This window comes from Salmo salar, chromosome 09 (assembly GCF_965601325.2).
Source record: "Salmo salar chromosome 09, fSalSal1, whole genome shotgun sequence".
Classification (NCBI taxonomy): Eukaryota; Metazoa; Chordata; class Actinopteri; order Salmoniformes; family Salmonidae; genus Salmo; species Salmo salar.
The window spans coordinates 144,345,094-144,362,133 of record NC_138299.1 but is presented as its reverse complement, the minus strand read 5'-3'; the positions used below and the strand labels follow the sequence as shown (position 1 = coordinate 144,362,133).

Below are 17,040 nucleotides of genomic sequence, written 5' to 3'. Positions count from 1 at the left end.
GCTCTGCACTATGTGGTGGTTCATTTGTTTACTATCAAATGAGGAGAGATAAACTTATCACACAAGTCAGAGTTAAACTTAAACTGAATCTTTATTCACTTATTAATAAGGGAGCCGGTCAATACAACGCACACATATAAAGTGAATCGATTGAGTGCTCTACGATAATGATGGCTGGTCATGGCTGGTCGACGATTCACGATCAAACGATTCGTTGAGAGCCCGAGACAAAATTACAAAGGTCTTTTATAGCCAAGATACACCCCTTTCAACCTACATGACGAACAACAGATATATAGAATGGATCACAAGGTTAAGATCTGTATGAAAGATTCCTATAATACATAGCAGACAGTATCTGCTGTGTCAACAGTTTTCATTGTGTAGAGACCAGTGTCTGGCCCTCTGACTCCAAACTGGAACCATCTCTCCCTGGTACGGTATAGAACAGAAACATTAACTCATGCTCTGGAATGCTCTTTAGATTTTATCACCCAAAAGACATAGTAAATCTCCTGTCAGTGTTATCTCCCAGAGGTCCATCCTCAGTAGAACACACACAATAGTTAAGAATACTCTATTCTGTTGCATAAAACAACCATTTGACGCAATAAAAGTATTATAACATAATCTTGCAATTTTGCTCTCACAAATAATTCCTATAGCTGTACAGCAAATCACACCCGACCTGTGCTGATTGACAGTTGGCTGGTCCAATCAGAGTGCCAAGTGTGCGTTTCACTAGCTAATCTGTTGCTGTTTTTTTGCAAGGCCGATGTGGCTACTGTCTCTGGTTTTGTGAAGAGTAATCCGTCCATGTATACGCTGTGCTACAAAATGAGTGACAAAACATAACATTTTAGTCATTTAGCAGACGCTCTTATCCAGAGCAACTTACAGTAGTGAATACATACATTTCATTTTTATTCCATGCATTTTCTTGAATTTATTAGTATTATAATTTTTTTGCACTGGCCCCCCCGTGGGAATCGAACCCACAACCCTGGCGTTGCAAACACCATGCTCTACCAACTGAGCCACAGGGAAGGCATCTAAAACATTACAAAACCTGGCCAGATTATTTTAAGTCATCAGTCTCAAGTCAACGTCAAGTCCCGAGTCTTTAGGCTCCAAGTCCAGGTCAAATCTCAAGTTATTTTCTTTTCTATCAAGTCGAGGCTCAAGTCATCAAATTTGTGACTTGAGTCAGACTGGAGTCCAAGTCATGTGACTCGAGTCCACAACTCTGGAGAGAGGGGTGAGAGAGGTTCTGATGGGTGAAAGAGAATCTGAGGGGTGAGAGAGGGTTGATAGAGGCTCTGAGGGGTGAGAAAGGGGTGAGAGAGGCTCTGAGGGGTAAGAGAGGCTCTGAGAGGTAAGAGAGGTTTTTGAGGAAAGAGAGGTTCTGAGGAGTGAGAGAGGGGTGAGAAAGCCTCTGAGGGGTGAAAGAGGGGTAAGAGGGGTTTTGAGGGGTGAGAGAGGCTCTGAGGGGTGAAAGAGGGGTGAGATAGGCTCTGAGGGGTGAGAGAGGGGTGAGAGGCTATGTGGGGTGAGAGAGGTTCTGATGGGTAAGAGAGGTTCTGAGTAGGGAGCTAGGCTCTGAGGGGTGAGAGATGGATGAGAGAGGCTCTGAGGGGTCAGAGGTTCTGAGGGGTGAGAGAGGGGTCAGAGAGTTTCTGACAGGTGAGCGAGGATCTGAGGGGTGAACAAAGAGTCTGAGGGGTGAGAGAGGTTCTGAGGGGTGAGAGAGGTTCTGAGGGGTGAGAGAAGGATGAGGGAGATGCTCTGAGGTCTGAGAGGTTCTGAGGGGTGAGAGGGGCTCTGAGGGGCGAGAGGTTCTGAGGGGTGAGAGAGGGGTGAGAGAGGCTCTGAGGGGTGAGAGATTCTGAGGGGTGAGAGCGGGGTGAGAGAGGCTCTGAGAGGTGAAAGAGGGGTGAGAGGGGTTCTGAGGGGTGAGAGGCTCTGAGGGGTGAGAGAAGTTCTGAGGGGTGAGAGAATTTCTGAGGGGTGTGTGAGGCTCTGAGGGGTGAGAGGTTCTGAGGGGTTAGAGTGGGGTCAGAGAGGTTCTGAGGGGTGAGCAAAGGCTCTGAGGGATGAGAGAGGTTCTGAGGGGCGAGAGAGGTTCTGAGGGGTGAGAGAAGGATTAGAGAGGCTCTGAGGGGTGAGAGGTTATGAGGGGTGAGCGAGGCTCTAAGGGGTGAGCCAAGGCACTGAGTGATGAGAGAGGTTATGAGGGGTGAGAGAGGTTCTGAGGGGTGAGAGAGGCTCTGAGGGGTGAGAGAGGTTCTGATGGGTGAGAGAGGCTCTGAGGGGTGAGAGAGGCTCTGAGGGGTGAGTGAGGCTCTGAGGGGTGAGAGAGGTTCTGAGGGGTGAGAGAGGTTATGAGGGGTGAGGGGGGATCTGAGGGGTGAGAAAGGTTATGAGGGGTGGGAGAGGCTCTGAGGTGTGAGAGAGGCTCTGAGGGGTGAGGGGGGATCTGAGGGGTGAGAGAGTTTCTGAGGGGTGAGAGAGGTTATGAGGGGTGGGAGAGGCTCTGAGGGGTGAGAGAGGTTCTGAGGGGTGAGAGAGGTTCTGAGGGGTGAGAGAGGTTATGAGGGGTGGGAGAGGCTCTGAGGGGTGAGAGAGGTTCTGAGGGGTGAGAGAGGTTCTGAGGGGTGAGAGAGGTTCTGAGGGGTGAGAGAGGTTATGAGGGGTGAGAGAGGTTCTGAGGGGTGAGAGAGGTTATGAGGGGTGGGAGAGGTTCTGAGGGGTGGGAGAGGTTCTGAGGGGTGAGAGAGGTTCTGAGGGGTGAGAGAGGTTCTGAGGGGTGAGAGAGGTTATGAGGGGTGGTAGAGGTTCTGAGGGGTGAGGGGGATCTGAGGAGTGAGAGGGTCTCATGGGATGGTATCGTCAAGTAAAACCTACATAAATCATTTGGATGAGCATTCTGGATGCTGAGGATGGATGAAGAAGAATGATACAAGTGAAGACTGATGAATAGTGATGCCAGTAACTATCAGTCATTCATTTTACAAGGAAGTACATCCATCTTTTGTTAGCCCTGCTGGATATTTCCCCAGATCAACCTTCTCATCTTCTCCTGTGTACCTTCACAACACTTTCCTTACTGCTTTTATCTTATTTTGTGTTTCTCACTTACTTAAAACATGTTGATAAGGAGGCTAATCTTCAGTTCTTTGTTGGTCCTGGCCCTGGGCATTTTCCCCAATCAATTCATCATTCTCACTGCCTCTGTTTAAGTGGAATTTGTCTCCATCTGAGGGGTGATCAGAGAAGGCTGGTGAGGGGAGCTATAGGAGGCTCATTGTAATGGCTGGAATGCTTGAATGGAATGGAGTCAAAGGTGGTTTCCATATGCTTGATGTGTTTGATAACGCTCCATATTCTATTCCAGCCATTACAACGATCCCATCCTCTTATAACTCCTCCCACCAGCATCCTGTGGTGGTGAGAGAGGGGTGAGAGAGGTTCTGAGAGCTGAGAAAGGGGTGAGAGAGTTTCTGAGGGGTGAAAGAGGCTCTTGGGAATGGTATCGCCATGTAGAACCTGTGCATTAGGCGTGTAGACTTTTACTAGACACTGTACAAAGCACACACATGTAGCAGGCTCAACTTGCCCGACTGCAATAAATGCCATAAATTGTCTGTCTTCACTTAAACAATGGGGAAGAACCAGATATATCCGTTTTAGGATACTGGAATTCTTTGCAAAAAATCCCCTTCCCAATGGAGAAACCTCTGTGTGACTGCAACTTGCGTGACTGCTCAGTTCACTTGCCCCAGGCAATAGGGCAACCCTTAATGTCACTCCTATTCTCATTTGTTTAACACATTTTTGGTTTCTACAAGTTTCCATATGTGTTATTTCATAGTTTTGAGGTCTTCACTATTAATATACAATGTAGAAAATAGTGAAAATAAAGAAAAACCCTGGAATGAGTAGGTGTGTCCAAAGTTTTGACTGGTACTGTATTTATATCAGGGAAACTACATTGCATTTTGAATAACATCCTTCTGTAGCAGATGGGCATGTATGAAACTCACTCCTCACCCTGAAGTGTCCCTACTGCTGTCAAATAGCTAGCGTGACTGGGTAAGATGCTTTTGGAGGTTGGTTACGCGTGTTTGTGAAGCAGAGCTCCTGGGTAGAGGCTACTAGAACCCCACCTCAGAGATCCACTGGAATGTCCCAGCTCTTTTGGAGGCCATTTTGAATGGTGATGGATAGAACGTTCTATAGCCTACATGTTTTACCTCGAAATGAATGCATGCACCTCAGATCTCTACTGGAATGACCCATTTCTATTGGAGACCATTTTAAATGAAAATGTTATTATCTTAGCTGTATTTCCTCTTGCCCAGGATTCATTGCAAATTAGAATTGGTTTCTAGTTGACCAACTATGCAGGAAGTGGATTTCCCCAGAGTCTGCTGTAAGGTTAAAAGCAGGATATAAAGCATGCTCTAAAACTAGACCCAAAAGAGCCCTACTCCATAGTTCTGCAGACCTGTTTTATACATGGAGATCCTATAATAATGTTCTATTCATTAATGTGGTTTTTATCTGTTCATATGCTGGGTCTTGTGGTGGAGACATCTTGTTTTAGGCTGATCATTGACACTTGTTTATTCATTATTAAGACATGAGAAATATTGGTTACGGTATTGAAAACAGAAAAGAAACTGGAAATGTTAGTTTAGTTGAGTTTTAATATGAAATAGATTTAAACAATAACATACATATACACATATAACCATTGCAACACATTGTCAGGACAAATGATAGAAATCGGGTCATTTAAATGTTGCATGTATGCTGTTTGGCCTGTGTAAATCTCCCATATGGAACAATACATTAAATCCCACATAAATCTTACCTCACCATAACAATAAATAATCCTTCATTTCTCCCCAGAAGCATCACACATTTATCCACACTACATAGTCCTTAACAAATGTTTATTTTAGACTTAATTCAACATCAAGGTATTATGGTGTTTTCTGGTCGCACTTTATTACAGAACAAAAATCTAACATCAATCTAGAATTCACAACATCTGTATCGTACCTCTAAAACTACAACAAATATACTGAATGAATACATAGGTAATTTCCCTGATTAAAACATTTGTTATAACAATAAGGTCAGCAAAGATTGCATTTGGCTTTCACTACAGTCCTCTCATCACAACGAATTGATTAGCATTTAGTTAGCCCAACATTACAACAATTATGCCGCGTTTTTACACTCTTCACATTTAATCTTCAGTTATCTTTAAGAGAACACTCTTCATTGGCTGGTGGCCTGAGATGTGTGGGTCCAGTATCTGATCTGAGCGTCATCATTGGTCAACATAGGATGGAGGGAGGGAATGTGGGAAGGAGAGGTGGATGGAAGCGAGAATGTAGGAGAGGATGGAGTGTGAAGGTCCTCTTCATAGCATACTGCTCTTCACCCTCTCAAAGATCTGTCGAACCTTGATAGCCGGGACACAGCCCTCCCTCACGATGCTAATCGTACCTGGGGGAGAAGGAAACAATTCTGACTAAGTGATCATTGACACACAAGGAACCATTGGGTGGGACTATGGTTGCAAAGTCTCAGTAACTTTAACTAAATTCCTGGTTGGAGGATTTTGGAAATTCCTACTTAAATCCTTCTGAAATCCAGGAATCTTCCAACTAGGATATCTGGAAAACCTGGGAATTTGGGGAAAGTTATTGGAATGTTGCAACCCTAGGTGGGACAACAGACAGCCTAAGAGGTTAGTTATGACTTATTGTAGTGGGAGTCTGTACTGCACTGTGACATCATACCTTCATCTATCTTGAGGCAGTTGACCACTGTGGAGGCTACGACCTCGTTGGAATCCCCGTCACACAAAACACCCTGGATCTTATGGCCCAGACGACTGAAACACACACAGATAGAGGAGACAGTGTCACTATCAGTATTAGGAAGACAGTTTGAGAGTAAGTTCAGGTACAGGTTCAGAACAGCATCAAGAGTAAAGAACATCATCTACATTATGACCCCATAACGAGTCGAGGACTAACACAGTCACATTAGCATAACTGTACATTTACACAGCAGGCTGACTGATACCAAACCAGTCTGACTGGAAAGATCAAACCGGTCTATAACAAGACTCCTGGACGCAGAAATACCTCAATAATGACATCACTCTCAGCATCACATCAAATAGTTCTCTCCAGGTTAAATAGTCATCATTTGATGAAACCCTGATGAAGGCAGCATAGCTGTGGAAATGTTGGTATCTAATTATTACATTGGAGCTGCAATGTGCACCATTTATGACATGTTATAAATGGTGATCATTTACCACTATAATGTTTTATGAATAAGCGTCAACACGCTTGAGTACTGGTGAGTATTATGCTAGACTGTTACCTGATGACCATGTCGTGGTGCGTGCTGTCGGGTTCTCCGCTGGGATTGGCTGAGGTGATGGCGAGTGGGCCGGTGATGTCACACAGGTGTCCGGTGACGGTGTGGTCAGGGACTCGGATCATAATGCTGTCCTTGGTCCCCACAAGGTCGTAGGCCGGACCCACACCTGGACAACACATGTAGACCATTATCTCAGCAAAACTTGACCGACACAGGTGCGAACACAACGATTAAAAACACTATTTTAGTTTAGGTAGACCCCCAAAAGTCAACCACATGTTTGACACCATTCCATTCACTCCATTCCATCTATTACACTCCATTCAAAATATTATTATGAGCCGTCTTGCCCTCAGCAGCCTCCACTGGTAATTTGCCACCATGGTACTGACCCAGTCTGAGTAGCCAATCTCCCTTGCAGACGATGCAGCTGATTCCTCCAGGGTAGACGTTCCTCAGGAACTCCCAGAGTAGAGGACTGAAGGGGGGCTTGGCAGCCACCAGCTGCTCCACACTGGAAATACAGATACAGATCGGCTTCTCTGCTGGGCGGTCCTGGTTAGGGGTCAGAGAGACAGGTCAGGGGTTAGAGGTCAGGGGTCAAGGGGCTTGGCCCAGCTGCTCTACACTGGAGATACAGATTGGCTTCTCTGCTGGGCAGTCCTAAAAGGGGTCAAAGAGAGGTTAGAGGTCAAAGGTCAGGTGTTATCCAGTTTCAACCAAAGTTTCATCCCAAAACAAAATTTTGTGAGCCAGTGCATGACAATTCACAGACATTTCACAATTAGGATTGTTCCAGGACAATTGTTCATATCAGGCTCAAAGGACCAGTAGCCTACTTGCTGGAGTAACATTGGCTTGTTTAAGAGTATGAGGACAGTATGTTACTGATAATGTGAGTGTTACCTTGATGTTGTAGATGCTCTCGATGGCGTGAGGGTTCTTGCAGGAGGCAGCCAGGGCGTAGACAGTGTCGGTGGGGATTCCACAGACCCCCCCGTCGTCTAGCAGTCTGTTGATTTTCAGGAGTCCACTAGTCAGCCTGGAGTCTGCTACGGGACAGGGCGAGTCAGGCGACAACGCCTTCCGCTGCTTCACATCCTGAGACACAACACAGAGAGAGACGATATGGAGCGTAACAGAATGGAGTAGGACGGAATGGTATGGAATGAAATGGAACAGAACAGAAATAAATGGAATGGAACGGGAACAGAATGGAATAGAATAGAATGTAACGGAATGGAATGGAGTAGAATGGAACGGAATAGAATGGAATTGAATGGAATGGAACGGAATAGAATGGAACAGAATGAAATACGGAATGGAGTGTATTGTTCTCACCTTGAACAGCGGCGGGCCAAGGGGCAGCAGTCTCTGAGAGAAGGTACAGTTGACCAGCGATGCCAGGGCTCCATACACACAGATGATAGAGAACACAGCTAGCATGGCAACTGTAGGAAGAATGCAAGAGCAATGTTAGAAGTGACATTCAACTAACATCTAGGTATCAAAACAATGTGTACATAATGCAATGTTTTGAACAGAAAGCGTACATGTTCACTATGGTAGAGATACTGTGCAGTAGGTCTGAGACCGTAAGGGTAGTGAGGTGAGAAGCAGGTTCCTTACTCTCCAGCTGGTAGGGGAGCTGTTGGAGGGTGGACAGGAGGAAACAGACCAGGACTACCTCCATGACTGTGGTCAGAGACAAGAGGACCAGGTTCCCATATGCAGCTGGGGGGTGGACACATGGAAATATGGAGAGATGTAGAAATGGAGTGTTGGAGGGGAGAAGACATGGAGAAAGTTAGCAATACAGGATGAATACACTGCATGTGTCCCTAATGGTCACCTATGCCCTATATCAGGCTTCCCCAACGGCGGCCCGCGGACACATTTATTTGGCCTATACATTTTTCTGAGCAAAAACAATTGTTGGATATAAAAGACTGCAAAAACACCAGCAAATCAGCTCCAATTGATTTTAATTTTGGAAATCTGTTCCAAGGTATTCCCACGCATAATAGAGAGATATATGTGATTGTGTAGAAATGTAAGCAATGTTTGAAATTACTATGTTTTAGTCAAATGTTATATCTGTTCGGGCTTCTTGTGGTTCATTTGCAGTCTACAAATGATTTGTAATTGGCCCTCGGCTGAATATAGTTGATGATCCCTGCACTACGGTGAAGCACTACTTGCGACCAGTGCCCATAGGGCTACATAAGGAATAGGGTGCCAAACACAACCGTTTTTCACTCTCTTTATCTGTTGAAGCAGGTGAACAGGTAGATTTTGGTCATTTCATGAAGAGACTGACCGATGAGCATGAGGAAAGCGTTGATGACCAGGAAAGCGATGGTTCCAGCTGTGAACCCTAAGGACCCTGCTGGAGAGATCTGTAGCATGAGGCCTGAGAATAGAACAGAGAGTACTGGTTACTAAACAGGTGACAGAGCATGGAGACAACAACAACAACAGTAACACTGACTAACTATCCTGCAAGTCTCCTCTTGACATTATTGTATGATTTAGGCCAAACTTAAAGGCGCATTCTTCCTGTTAGGATCTGTCGATGTGTGAAATGAGTAAAATTCTATATGTATGTTAGCGCCAAAGCCAAATTTCCATTTTGCGTAAACCTAATGGATAATAAAGTCTTCTAATCTAATCCTTCAGGGTATGTCCCAAATGGTACCCTATTCCCTAGAGTGGGGGGAAAAAGTATTTGATCCCCTGCTGATTTTGTACGTTTGCCCACTGACAAAGAAATTATCAGTCTATAATTTTAATGGTAGGTTTATTTGAACAGTGAGAGACAGAATAACAACAACAAAAAAATCCAGAAATTGATTTGCATTTTAATGAGGGAAATAAGTATTTGACCCCTCTGCAAAACATGACTTAGTACTTGGTGGCAAAACCCTTGTTGGCAATCACAGAGGTCAGACGTTTCTTGTAGTTGGCCACCAGGTTTGCACACATCTCAGGAGGGATTTTGTCCCACTCTTCTTTGCAGATCTTTTCCAAGTCATTATGGTTTCGAGGCTGACGTTTGGCAACTCGAACCTTCAGCTCCCTCCACAGATTTTCTATGAGATTAAGGTCTGGAGACTGGCTAGGCCACTCCAGGACCTTAATGTGCTTCTTCTTGAGCCACTCCTTTGTTGCCTTGGCTGTGTGTTTTGGGTCATTGTCATGCTGGAATACCCATCCACGACCCATTTTCAATGCCCTGGCTGGGGGAAGGAGGTTCTCACCCAAGATTTGACGGTACATGGCCCCGTCCATCGTCCCTTTGATGCGGTGAAGTTATCCTGTCCCCTTAGCAGAAAAACACCCCCTTAGCATAATGTTTCCACCTCCATGTTTGACGGTGGGGATGGTGTTCTTGGGGTCATAGGCAGCATTCCTCCTCCTCCAAACACGGCGAGTTGAGTTGATGTCAAAGAGCTCCATTTTGGTCTCATCTGACCACAACACTTTCACCCAGTTGTCCTCTGAATCATTCAGATGTTCATTGGCAAACTTCAGACGGGCATGTATATGTGCTTTCTTGAGCAGGGGGACTTTGCGGGCGCTGCAGGATTTCAGTCCTTTACGGTGTAATGTGTTACCAATTGTTTTCTTGGTGACTATGGTCCCAGCTGCCTTGAGATCATTGACAAGGCCCTCCCATGTAGTTCTGGGCTGATTCCTCACCGTTCTCATGATCATTGCAACTCCACGAGGTGAGATCTTGCGTGGAGCCCCAGGCCGAGGGAGATTGACAGTTCTGTTGTCACCTTCTCACCAAGCTGCTAGGTGATGGTCTTTTAGCCCATTCAAGCCTTGTGTAGGTCTACAATCTTGTCCCTGACATCCTTGGAGAGCTCTTTGGTCTTGGCCATGGTGGAGAGTTTGGAATCTGATTGATTGATTGCTTCTGTGGACAGGTGTCTTTTATACAGGTAACAAACTGAGATTAGGAGCACTCCCTTTAAGAGTGTGCTCCTAATCTCAGCTCATTACCTATCTAAATGACACCTGGGAGCCAGAAATCTTTCTGATTGAGAGGGGGCAAATACTTATTTCCCTCATTAAAATGCAAATCAATTTATAACATTTTTGATATGCGGTTTTCTGGATTTTTTTGTTGTTATTCTGTCTCTCACTGTTCAAATAAACCTACCATTAAAATTATAGACTGATCATTTCTTTGTCAGTGGGCAAATGTACAAAATTAGCAGGGGATCAAATACTTTTTTCCCTCACTGTATATAGTGCATTACTTTTTACAAGAGCCCTGTATAAGGAATAGGGTGTCATTTAGGAGGCAGCACAAGTCAACCATGTACCTGCGAAGCGGTACCATGTCCATGTAGCCCAGACAACCATGTAGAAGGATGGGATGACAGATCCAAATCTCTGTCCTCCCCTGACTTGCAGTCTGCTGACCAACCCCTGTACCAACGCTCCTGACACCAGCACCCACGGAACGCTCAGCCGCAGGAACACCCCGCTCTGACTGGACGAGGCCGAGTGGAGTGCCGAGAGAGCTGCCACCCCGTTGGTCAGGTAGAATAGGGTGTCAGTGATCTGAATTGTTGGTGGTGATGATGACAGCGCCCCCTGGAGTTTCCCCGGGGAACAGCAGCAGCACAGGACGGCGCGGAGGCGGTCAGAGGAGACGAGCTGAGGACCCACAGGGATCAGAATCTTCTCAGCAATGGAGTTGATGAGGCGGCAGAATGTCCCGTAAAGCGAGGAGGCGGCAAACAGGGAGCAGGACACCCCAAAGAACATGTAGTACCCCTGGAGGGGGATCTGGGGGACCGTGGACACGGACAGCAGCAGGAACAATGCATTGTGGGCCACCTCCAGGGCGTCATTACTGAGACTAACCACTAAAATGAGCAGCGCTGCCGTCACAAAGAACCAATCACCAACCATTGCCTGTCTTCCAGCAGCCACCTCTACCTTCGGCTCCGACACGATCAGGGGCGACAACACAAACTCCTCCCACGCCTTGGTCAGCCAGTAGGTGGCATGCAGCCCGGCCTTGATGGCCAGGTAGCCATCATGCCGCAGGTGAGCGTAGTAGCTGGAGAGGAGCTGAGCAGCAGAGATGATGGACACCCACACGGCCCCCAGGGAGAAGGACGTGACGTAGCCGAAGCAGTAGAACAACAGGATGAATGGAGACACGGTGTCGCAAAAAAAGCAGAGCGCTTGAGGTTCAGCGTACTTCGTGTTCTTCTTCTTCTCCTGTCCCAGGCTCTGAGCGCTGGCCTTGGGAGTTTGATTGGTCCCCAGTAGGAGCACGTTAAACAGGGGGTTGCCGAACCCCTTCAAGATGTAGCGCTGTGCCAGGCCTTTCACCAGCAGGGCAGCGCTGCCGTACATGGCGAAAAGAAGGATGAGGAGTTCTAGAATACCGGAGACAATCAGCGGCCAGGCGGAGGACACTCCTAATACCACGGCCTCGAACAGCAGCGTCAGCGAGATGGCGCCGAACACAAAGGGCATGATGACGTTTACCGTGGCCGAGCAGAAGGCCAATAGGAAGGAGAGGAGGATGTATGGGACCAATCCCGCAATGGCAGTCTGGGGAATGTGCAGGAAGAACAGCCAATCAGGGCTCCGCGAGGTGCCGTTGATGAGTTCCGCTGACAGAGATAGGTTGGTTATGAGGGAAGTGTGCATTGTCATGTTGCTCATCAGGTCATGTGACAGGGTCAAGTTGGTTGTGATTGGTTGGGAGGCACCCTGGAAGATGCGTGTGGCGCCATAGCTCCCCCAGAGCGCTGCGTAGCCGATGAAGGCAGTGCTGCTTAGGTGGTCGTATTTGCGGAACGACAGGAGGCCGGCGATCAGCTGACACACACCACCTATCAGAATCAGGTGAACACCTGCAAGCACACAACACAGTTAGTGATGTTGAACAACCACCTACAAACACACAACACTGTTACTGATGCTGAACAACCAACTGAAACACAACAGCAAGAACAGAGAGTAGAGTTAGACAGTGATCATGATGAATGGATGGATTGATTAGCGTACCTGCCAGAATGTTTTCCACCCCCTGCGGCGGTACTCCGGTTCTAGCGGTGTTGAAGTTCTGCAGTAGAACCAGGAACGCACTGATCCCATTGGATAACATGCCCAACACCCCCGGCTCACCATAGAAACTGGCGGGAAAACCATCCAAGGTTGCCATGGCGTCTGTCGTTTCAGCTACAGCTGTAAAACAATAGCAAAAGTAATAATATTATATGAACATGAGAGAGAGGACAGCGAAGAAAAAAATTATAATGAGAAAATAAATGATGAAAATACAAGCTATTCAGTAGCATATTATTCCAGCATCAGTCTGGGTTGAAGTGTTTAACTATAAGGCTCTAGGCTGGGTGCCATGTGGGACCCCAGCCTAGAGCCATTTGGGATGCAACCCTAGACTGGTGTGGTTGGCTGGTCTGTCTGTCAACACTCTCCGCCAACCCAGGGCTAAGACTTCCTCTTGCTCTAAATTTAAATCCAATATTAGCTCATTCCTGTCCTGCCTGTTTCTTTATTCTGTGGAATGGAAATAAAGTATGAATGTGTTTCTAGTATAAATGTGTTTTGGACAATAAACAACCAGAGGATATATTTGCAGAGTTGATGATGTCACTGGCCCAGTCATGGAGGATAAATGTTATCTTGATTGGGTCAGATGAGTTGAAACAGGTGGTATTGGAGCTTACTGTCTAGAAAGGGCTCTGGTTAAGATTCACCTCAGTACTTCATGTTAATTATCACTGAACATAAAGATCCCATCGCCCTCTATATGTAAAACAGTAACCTACACTTTTTTGAATCAAAACACATTTGTGAATTACCACATCGCTCCCTGCCTTTCTCTCTCTCACTCACTCTTCCCCTCCCTCCCTCTCACTCCCTCTCTCTCCCACCTCCCCTACCTTATTCAGCACAGTAACCCCTCTCAGAGAGCCCAGCAGTGCCTCTCTACTCCCTGTCCTGCTTAGTGCCAGCTAAACGCTGATTCTCATATCCACCCACTCCCAGTGACAAAGACAGATTCCACAGTACAGTATGTGTGACTGGAGGGCGTTAGTACATGGCAGGTGCCTGTGCCTAGAGAGATAGGAGGCTGGTGCCTAGAGAGATAGGAGGTTGGTGCCTAGAGAGATAGGAGGTTGGTGCCTAGAGAGATAGGAGGCTGGTGCCTAAAGAGATAGGATGCCGGTGCCTAGAGAGATAGGAGGCTGGTGCCTAGAGAGATAGGAGGTTGGTGCCTAGAGAGATAGGAGGCTGGTGCCTAGAGAGATAGGAGGCTGGTGCCTAGAGAGATAGGAGGCTGGTGCCTAGAGAGATAGGAGGCTGGTGCCTAGAGAGATAGGCGGCTGGTGCCTAGAGAGATAGGAGGTTGGTGCCTAGAGAGATAGGAGGCTGGTGCCTAGAGAGATAGGAGGCTGGTGCCTAGAGAGATAGGAGGCTGGTGCCTAGAGAGATAGGAGGCTGGTGCCTAGAGAGATAGGCGGCTGGTGCCTAGAGAAGTAGGAGGCTGATGCCTAGAGATATAGGAGGCTGGTGCCTAGAGAGATAGGAGGCTGGTGCCTAGAGAGATAGGAGGCTGGTGCCTAGAGAGATAGGAGGCTGGTGCCTAGAGAGATAGGCGGCTGGTGCCTAGAGAAGTAGGAGGCTGGTGCCTAGTGAGATAGGAGGCTGATGCCTAGAGATATAGGAGGCTGGTACCTAGTGAGATAGGAGGCTGGTGCCTAGAAAGATAGGAGGCTGGTGCCTAGAGAGATAGGAGGCTGGTGCCTAGAGAGATAGGAGGCTGGTGCCTAGAGAGATAGGAGGCTGGTCCCTAGAGAGATAGGAGGCTGGTGCCTAGAGAGATAGGCTGCTGCCTAGCCAATCTTATTTTCTTCCTCTCTCTCTCCTTCTTTTCTCTCTCCCTCTTTCGCTGAGTCAGTGACAGGAGACAGAGCAGAGCACATTTAGTTACCCTGTATATGTCAGCCTGTCTATCATCATATATAGTATATCACATACATCTATTAGACTTCCATACATATGTGTTTACAAGTCTATTATCAAGCAGCTGATTCTAGTAAGTAATATCAGACCTCTTTCTCTCTCCCTCTCTCTCCATCACTATCTTACCATCACAACCCTACTAGCCTCCTCTAACTGTTCAGACAACTTCTCCACAGTATCATAAGCTGTTCTTTACATTCTCTATGTTTTCATGACAAATATTTACATAAGATACCAGTTATTTCTAATCATGCCATGAATGTTTGAATATAATATTCTGCTGTCCTGAAACTAGCCTACACAGTGCAATAACACAGAGAGGAGAGGAAATGGATACAGCACGCAGAGAAGGAGTATTTACCTTCTGATGATGAGGACAATGATGATGATGCTCAGACAAAGAAAGAGAAGGCGAGGTGATCGGACAGAGAGAGAAGACGTTGCTTGACATATGTTCTGGAGGAATGTCCTGAGAGTGGGAGGAGTTCCAGATGTTCCGGCCTCACCCCCCTCACCCCTCCAGAGGTGACATCAGACCTTACCTGGGTTGTTCCATGAAATTAGTACCTTTTGCTTCCTTTTGATATTTTAAAGGTCCAATGCAGCTGTTTTTATCTGAATATCAAATAATTTCTGGGTAACAATTACATACCTTACTGTGATTGTTTTCAATTAAAATATTGGATATTCTTTTTTTGCTTCTTTGAAAAGAACCATTTCTGAAGCTGTTTGAAACCTGTTTTGGTGAGAAGGAGTTTTAACGGGATATAGTTTTGGCCTGCCTGTTGACATCACCAATCGATAAATGAGTTAATAGACAAATAAGAAAGAGAGTTCCAAACCTTTCTGCCAATAACACATTGTCATTTTCCCCCTTCCAACTCAGACCACTCCCATATAGTCCCAGCAACGTTTTAGCTCTTACACTAAAAGGGCATTAACATAATTTTCACAATTTCACAGTATTATTCCAACCTCAGTGTGGAACACCTTCTTAATATTGAGTTGCACCCCCTTTTGCCCTTAGAGCTGTCTCAATTTGTCAGGGCATGGGCTCTACAAGGTGCCGTAAGCGTTCCACAGTGATGCTGGCCCATGTTGACTAAAATGCTTTTCACAGTTGAGTCAAGTTGGCTGGATGTCCTGGGTGGTGGACCATTCTTGATACACACAGGGAAACCGCTGAGCGTGAAAAACCCAGCAGCGTTGCAGTACAGGTGATATCAATAAGGGATCATAGCTTTCACCTGGTTTCACCTGGTCAGTCTATGTCATGGAAAGAATTTTGTACACTCAGGTAAATCATGTTTTTGATTGCAATGAGCCTTTAAGTAGAAAACGTACACCAATATTGCATTTTTAAAGCCTTTCATATTTGATGACATGCCCTTTAATATAGACCACATGGAAAATTCAATAAATGTGATATTTTTATATGAATAGACTCTCTGCACAGGAAGAGTTTAACCCACTTGACACCAACATTTCTCAAAATGTTCACTATCATTGTAAAACCTTTTTGTTGCTTTGACAATGTAATTTCTGAAGATTAGTGAAATACATTATTTATTTATTTTTATAAACCTGGCCCTTAAGATCAACCCTGTTACCTGAACTGAACTCTTGTTTTCATATGTTGAAACTATTCCTTTTAAATATTTACTTCAAAAGAAACATTGAACATCTATTAGTCAAATCATAGTGTAAAAGCAGGTGGGCTGGTTCTACTCTTTTTGGCCATTTTGTGGTGGAATACTGGGTGGGTCGAGTATAACACGTTAACCCTGTTACCCATAGATAGACAGGCTAGACATGTTTTAACAATTTACATTATTTTTGGTGAAACTTGCATTCAATTGCCCCTCCCTGTTGCACACAACAAGCTTCCAGGGGATTTATGGCCGATTTAAGGTGAAATCGTCAACCCTGTTACAGTCAAACCTGTTACTTTAATTGTCACTTAATATGCAGTTACTATAGACATTTTTTATTTAACCTCTTGAGAGGTTATTTTAGGTTGAACATGTGCTTTTTATGACAGAATGTTCAAAATAGGTCAAATCAAAAGCTTTTTTCACCAAGTTACACATCTCAAAAGGCACCAAATTAATGGAACGTCTGCAACTAAGAAGCCAATGACTTCCTGTCCCTCTCTGTCCTGTATCAGGGATCTTTGTCTCTCTGGAGTATAACATCACACCTTACCCAAGAAGGAAATACCTTCCTCCTGATGATGATGATGGTGATGATGAGGGAAAATCCCAGCATGTGATGGGAGTAGAGGTTCATGTTTTGGAATTTCCTCCCCCTCCCTGCCTCTCACTGCTTCATGATTCATGATATATTGATATATGTGGGTCTCTCTCTATTCAAATGACAGTCAGTGTGTGAGGTTAGAAGCCTGTCTGTCTGTAATACTAATTGATGTGTCAAATAAGCTTATTGACCTCTCAGGACTTGAATATTACTGCACGTCACAAAATAATTTAACAAGTAGACCTACATAAAATGTTTACGTAGTGATAACACTATCACTCGTAATTCATACGTCACAATGATTAACTGGTACGGATGCCAGAGGTGGCACCACAGGTCCCTGAG

General features: G+C 45.7%; 1 protein-coding gene across 1 annotated transcript; it reads right to left on the bottom strand.

Annotated features, from left to right (window-relative positions):
* Nucleotides 1–4,691: 4,691 nt before the first annotated feature.
* On the bottom strand, nt 4,692–14,918 carry LOC106613062 (uncharacterized). Its single transcript, XM_014214946.3, has 11 exons — nt 14,801–14,918; nt 12,457–12,636; nt 10,749–12,302; nt 8,732–8,824; nt 8,041–8,145; nt 7,753–7,862; nt 7,318–7,512; nt 6,804–6,966; nt 6,412–6,577; nt 5,817–5,911; nt 4,692–5,520 (listed from the first exon to the last, which is right to left on the bottom strand). Exons 2-11 carry the CDS (start codon nt 12,611–12,613, stop codon nt 5,435–5,437), a joined length of 2,724 nt encoding a protein of 907 aa, XP_014070421.3. The 5' UTR covers nt 12,614–12,636; nt 14,801–14,918; the 3' UTR covers nt 4,692–5,434.
* Nucleotides 14,919–17,040: the final 2,122 nt, after the last annotated feature.

Excerpts from the sequence above, each read along its gene's own strand:
- LOC106613062 (XM_014214946.3), bottom strand. The coding sequence starts at position 12,613 with ATGGCAACCTTGGATGGTTTTCCCGCCAGTTTCTATGGTGAGCCGGGG. Across the intron at positions 12,303-12,456 it reads GGTGGAAAACATTCTGGCAG|GTGTTCACCTGATTCTGATA; the intron begins GTACGCTAATCA and ends GTGTGCTTGCAG. Across the intron at positions 7,513-7,752 it reads TTGGCCCGCCGCTGTTCAAG|GATGTGAAGCAGCGGAAGGC; the intron begins GTGAGAACAATA and ends GTTGTGTCTCAG.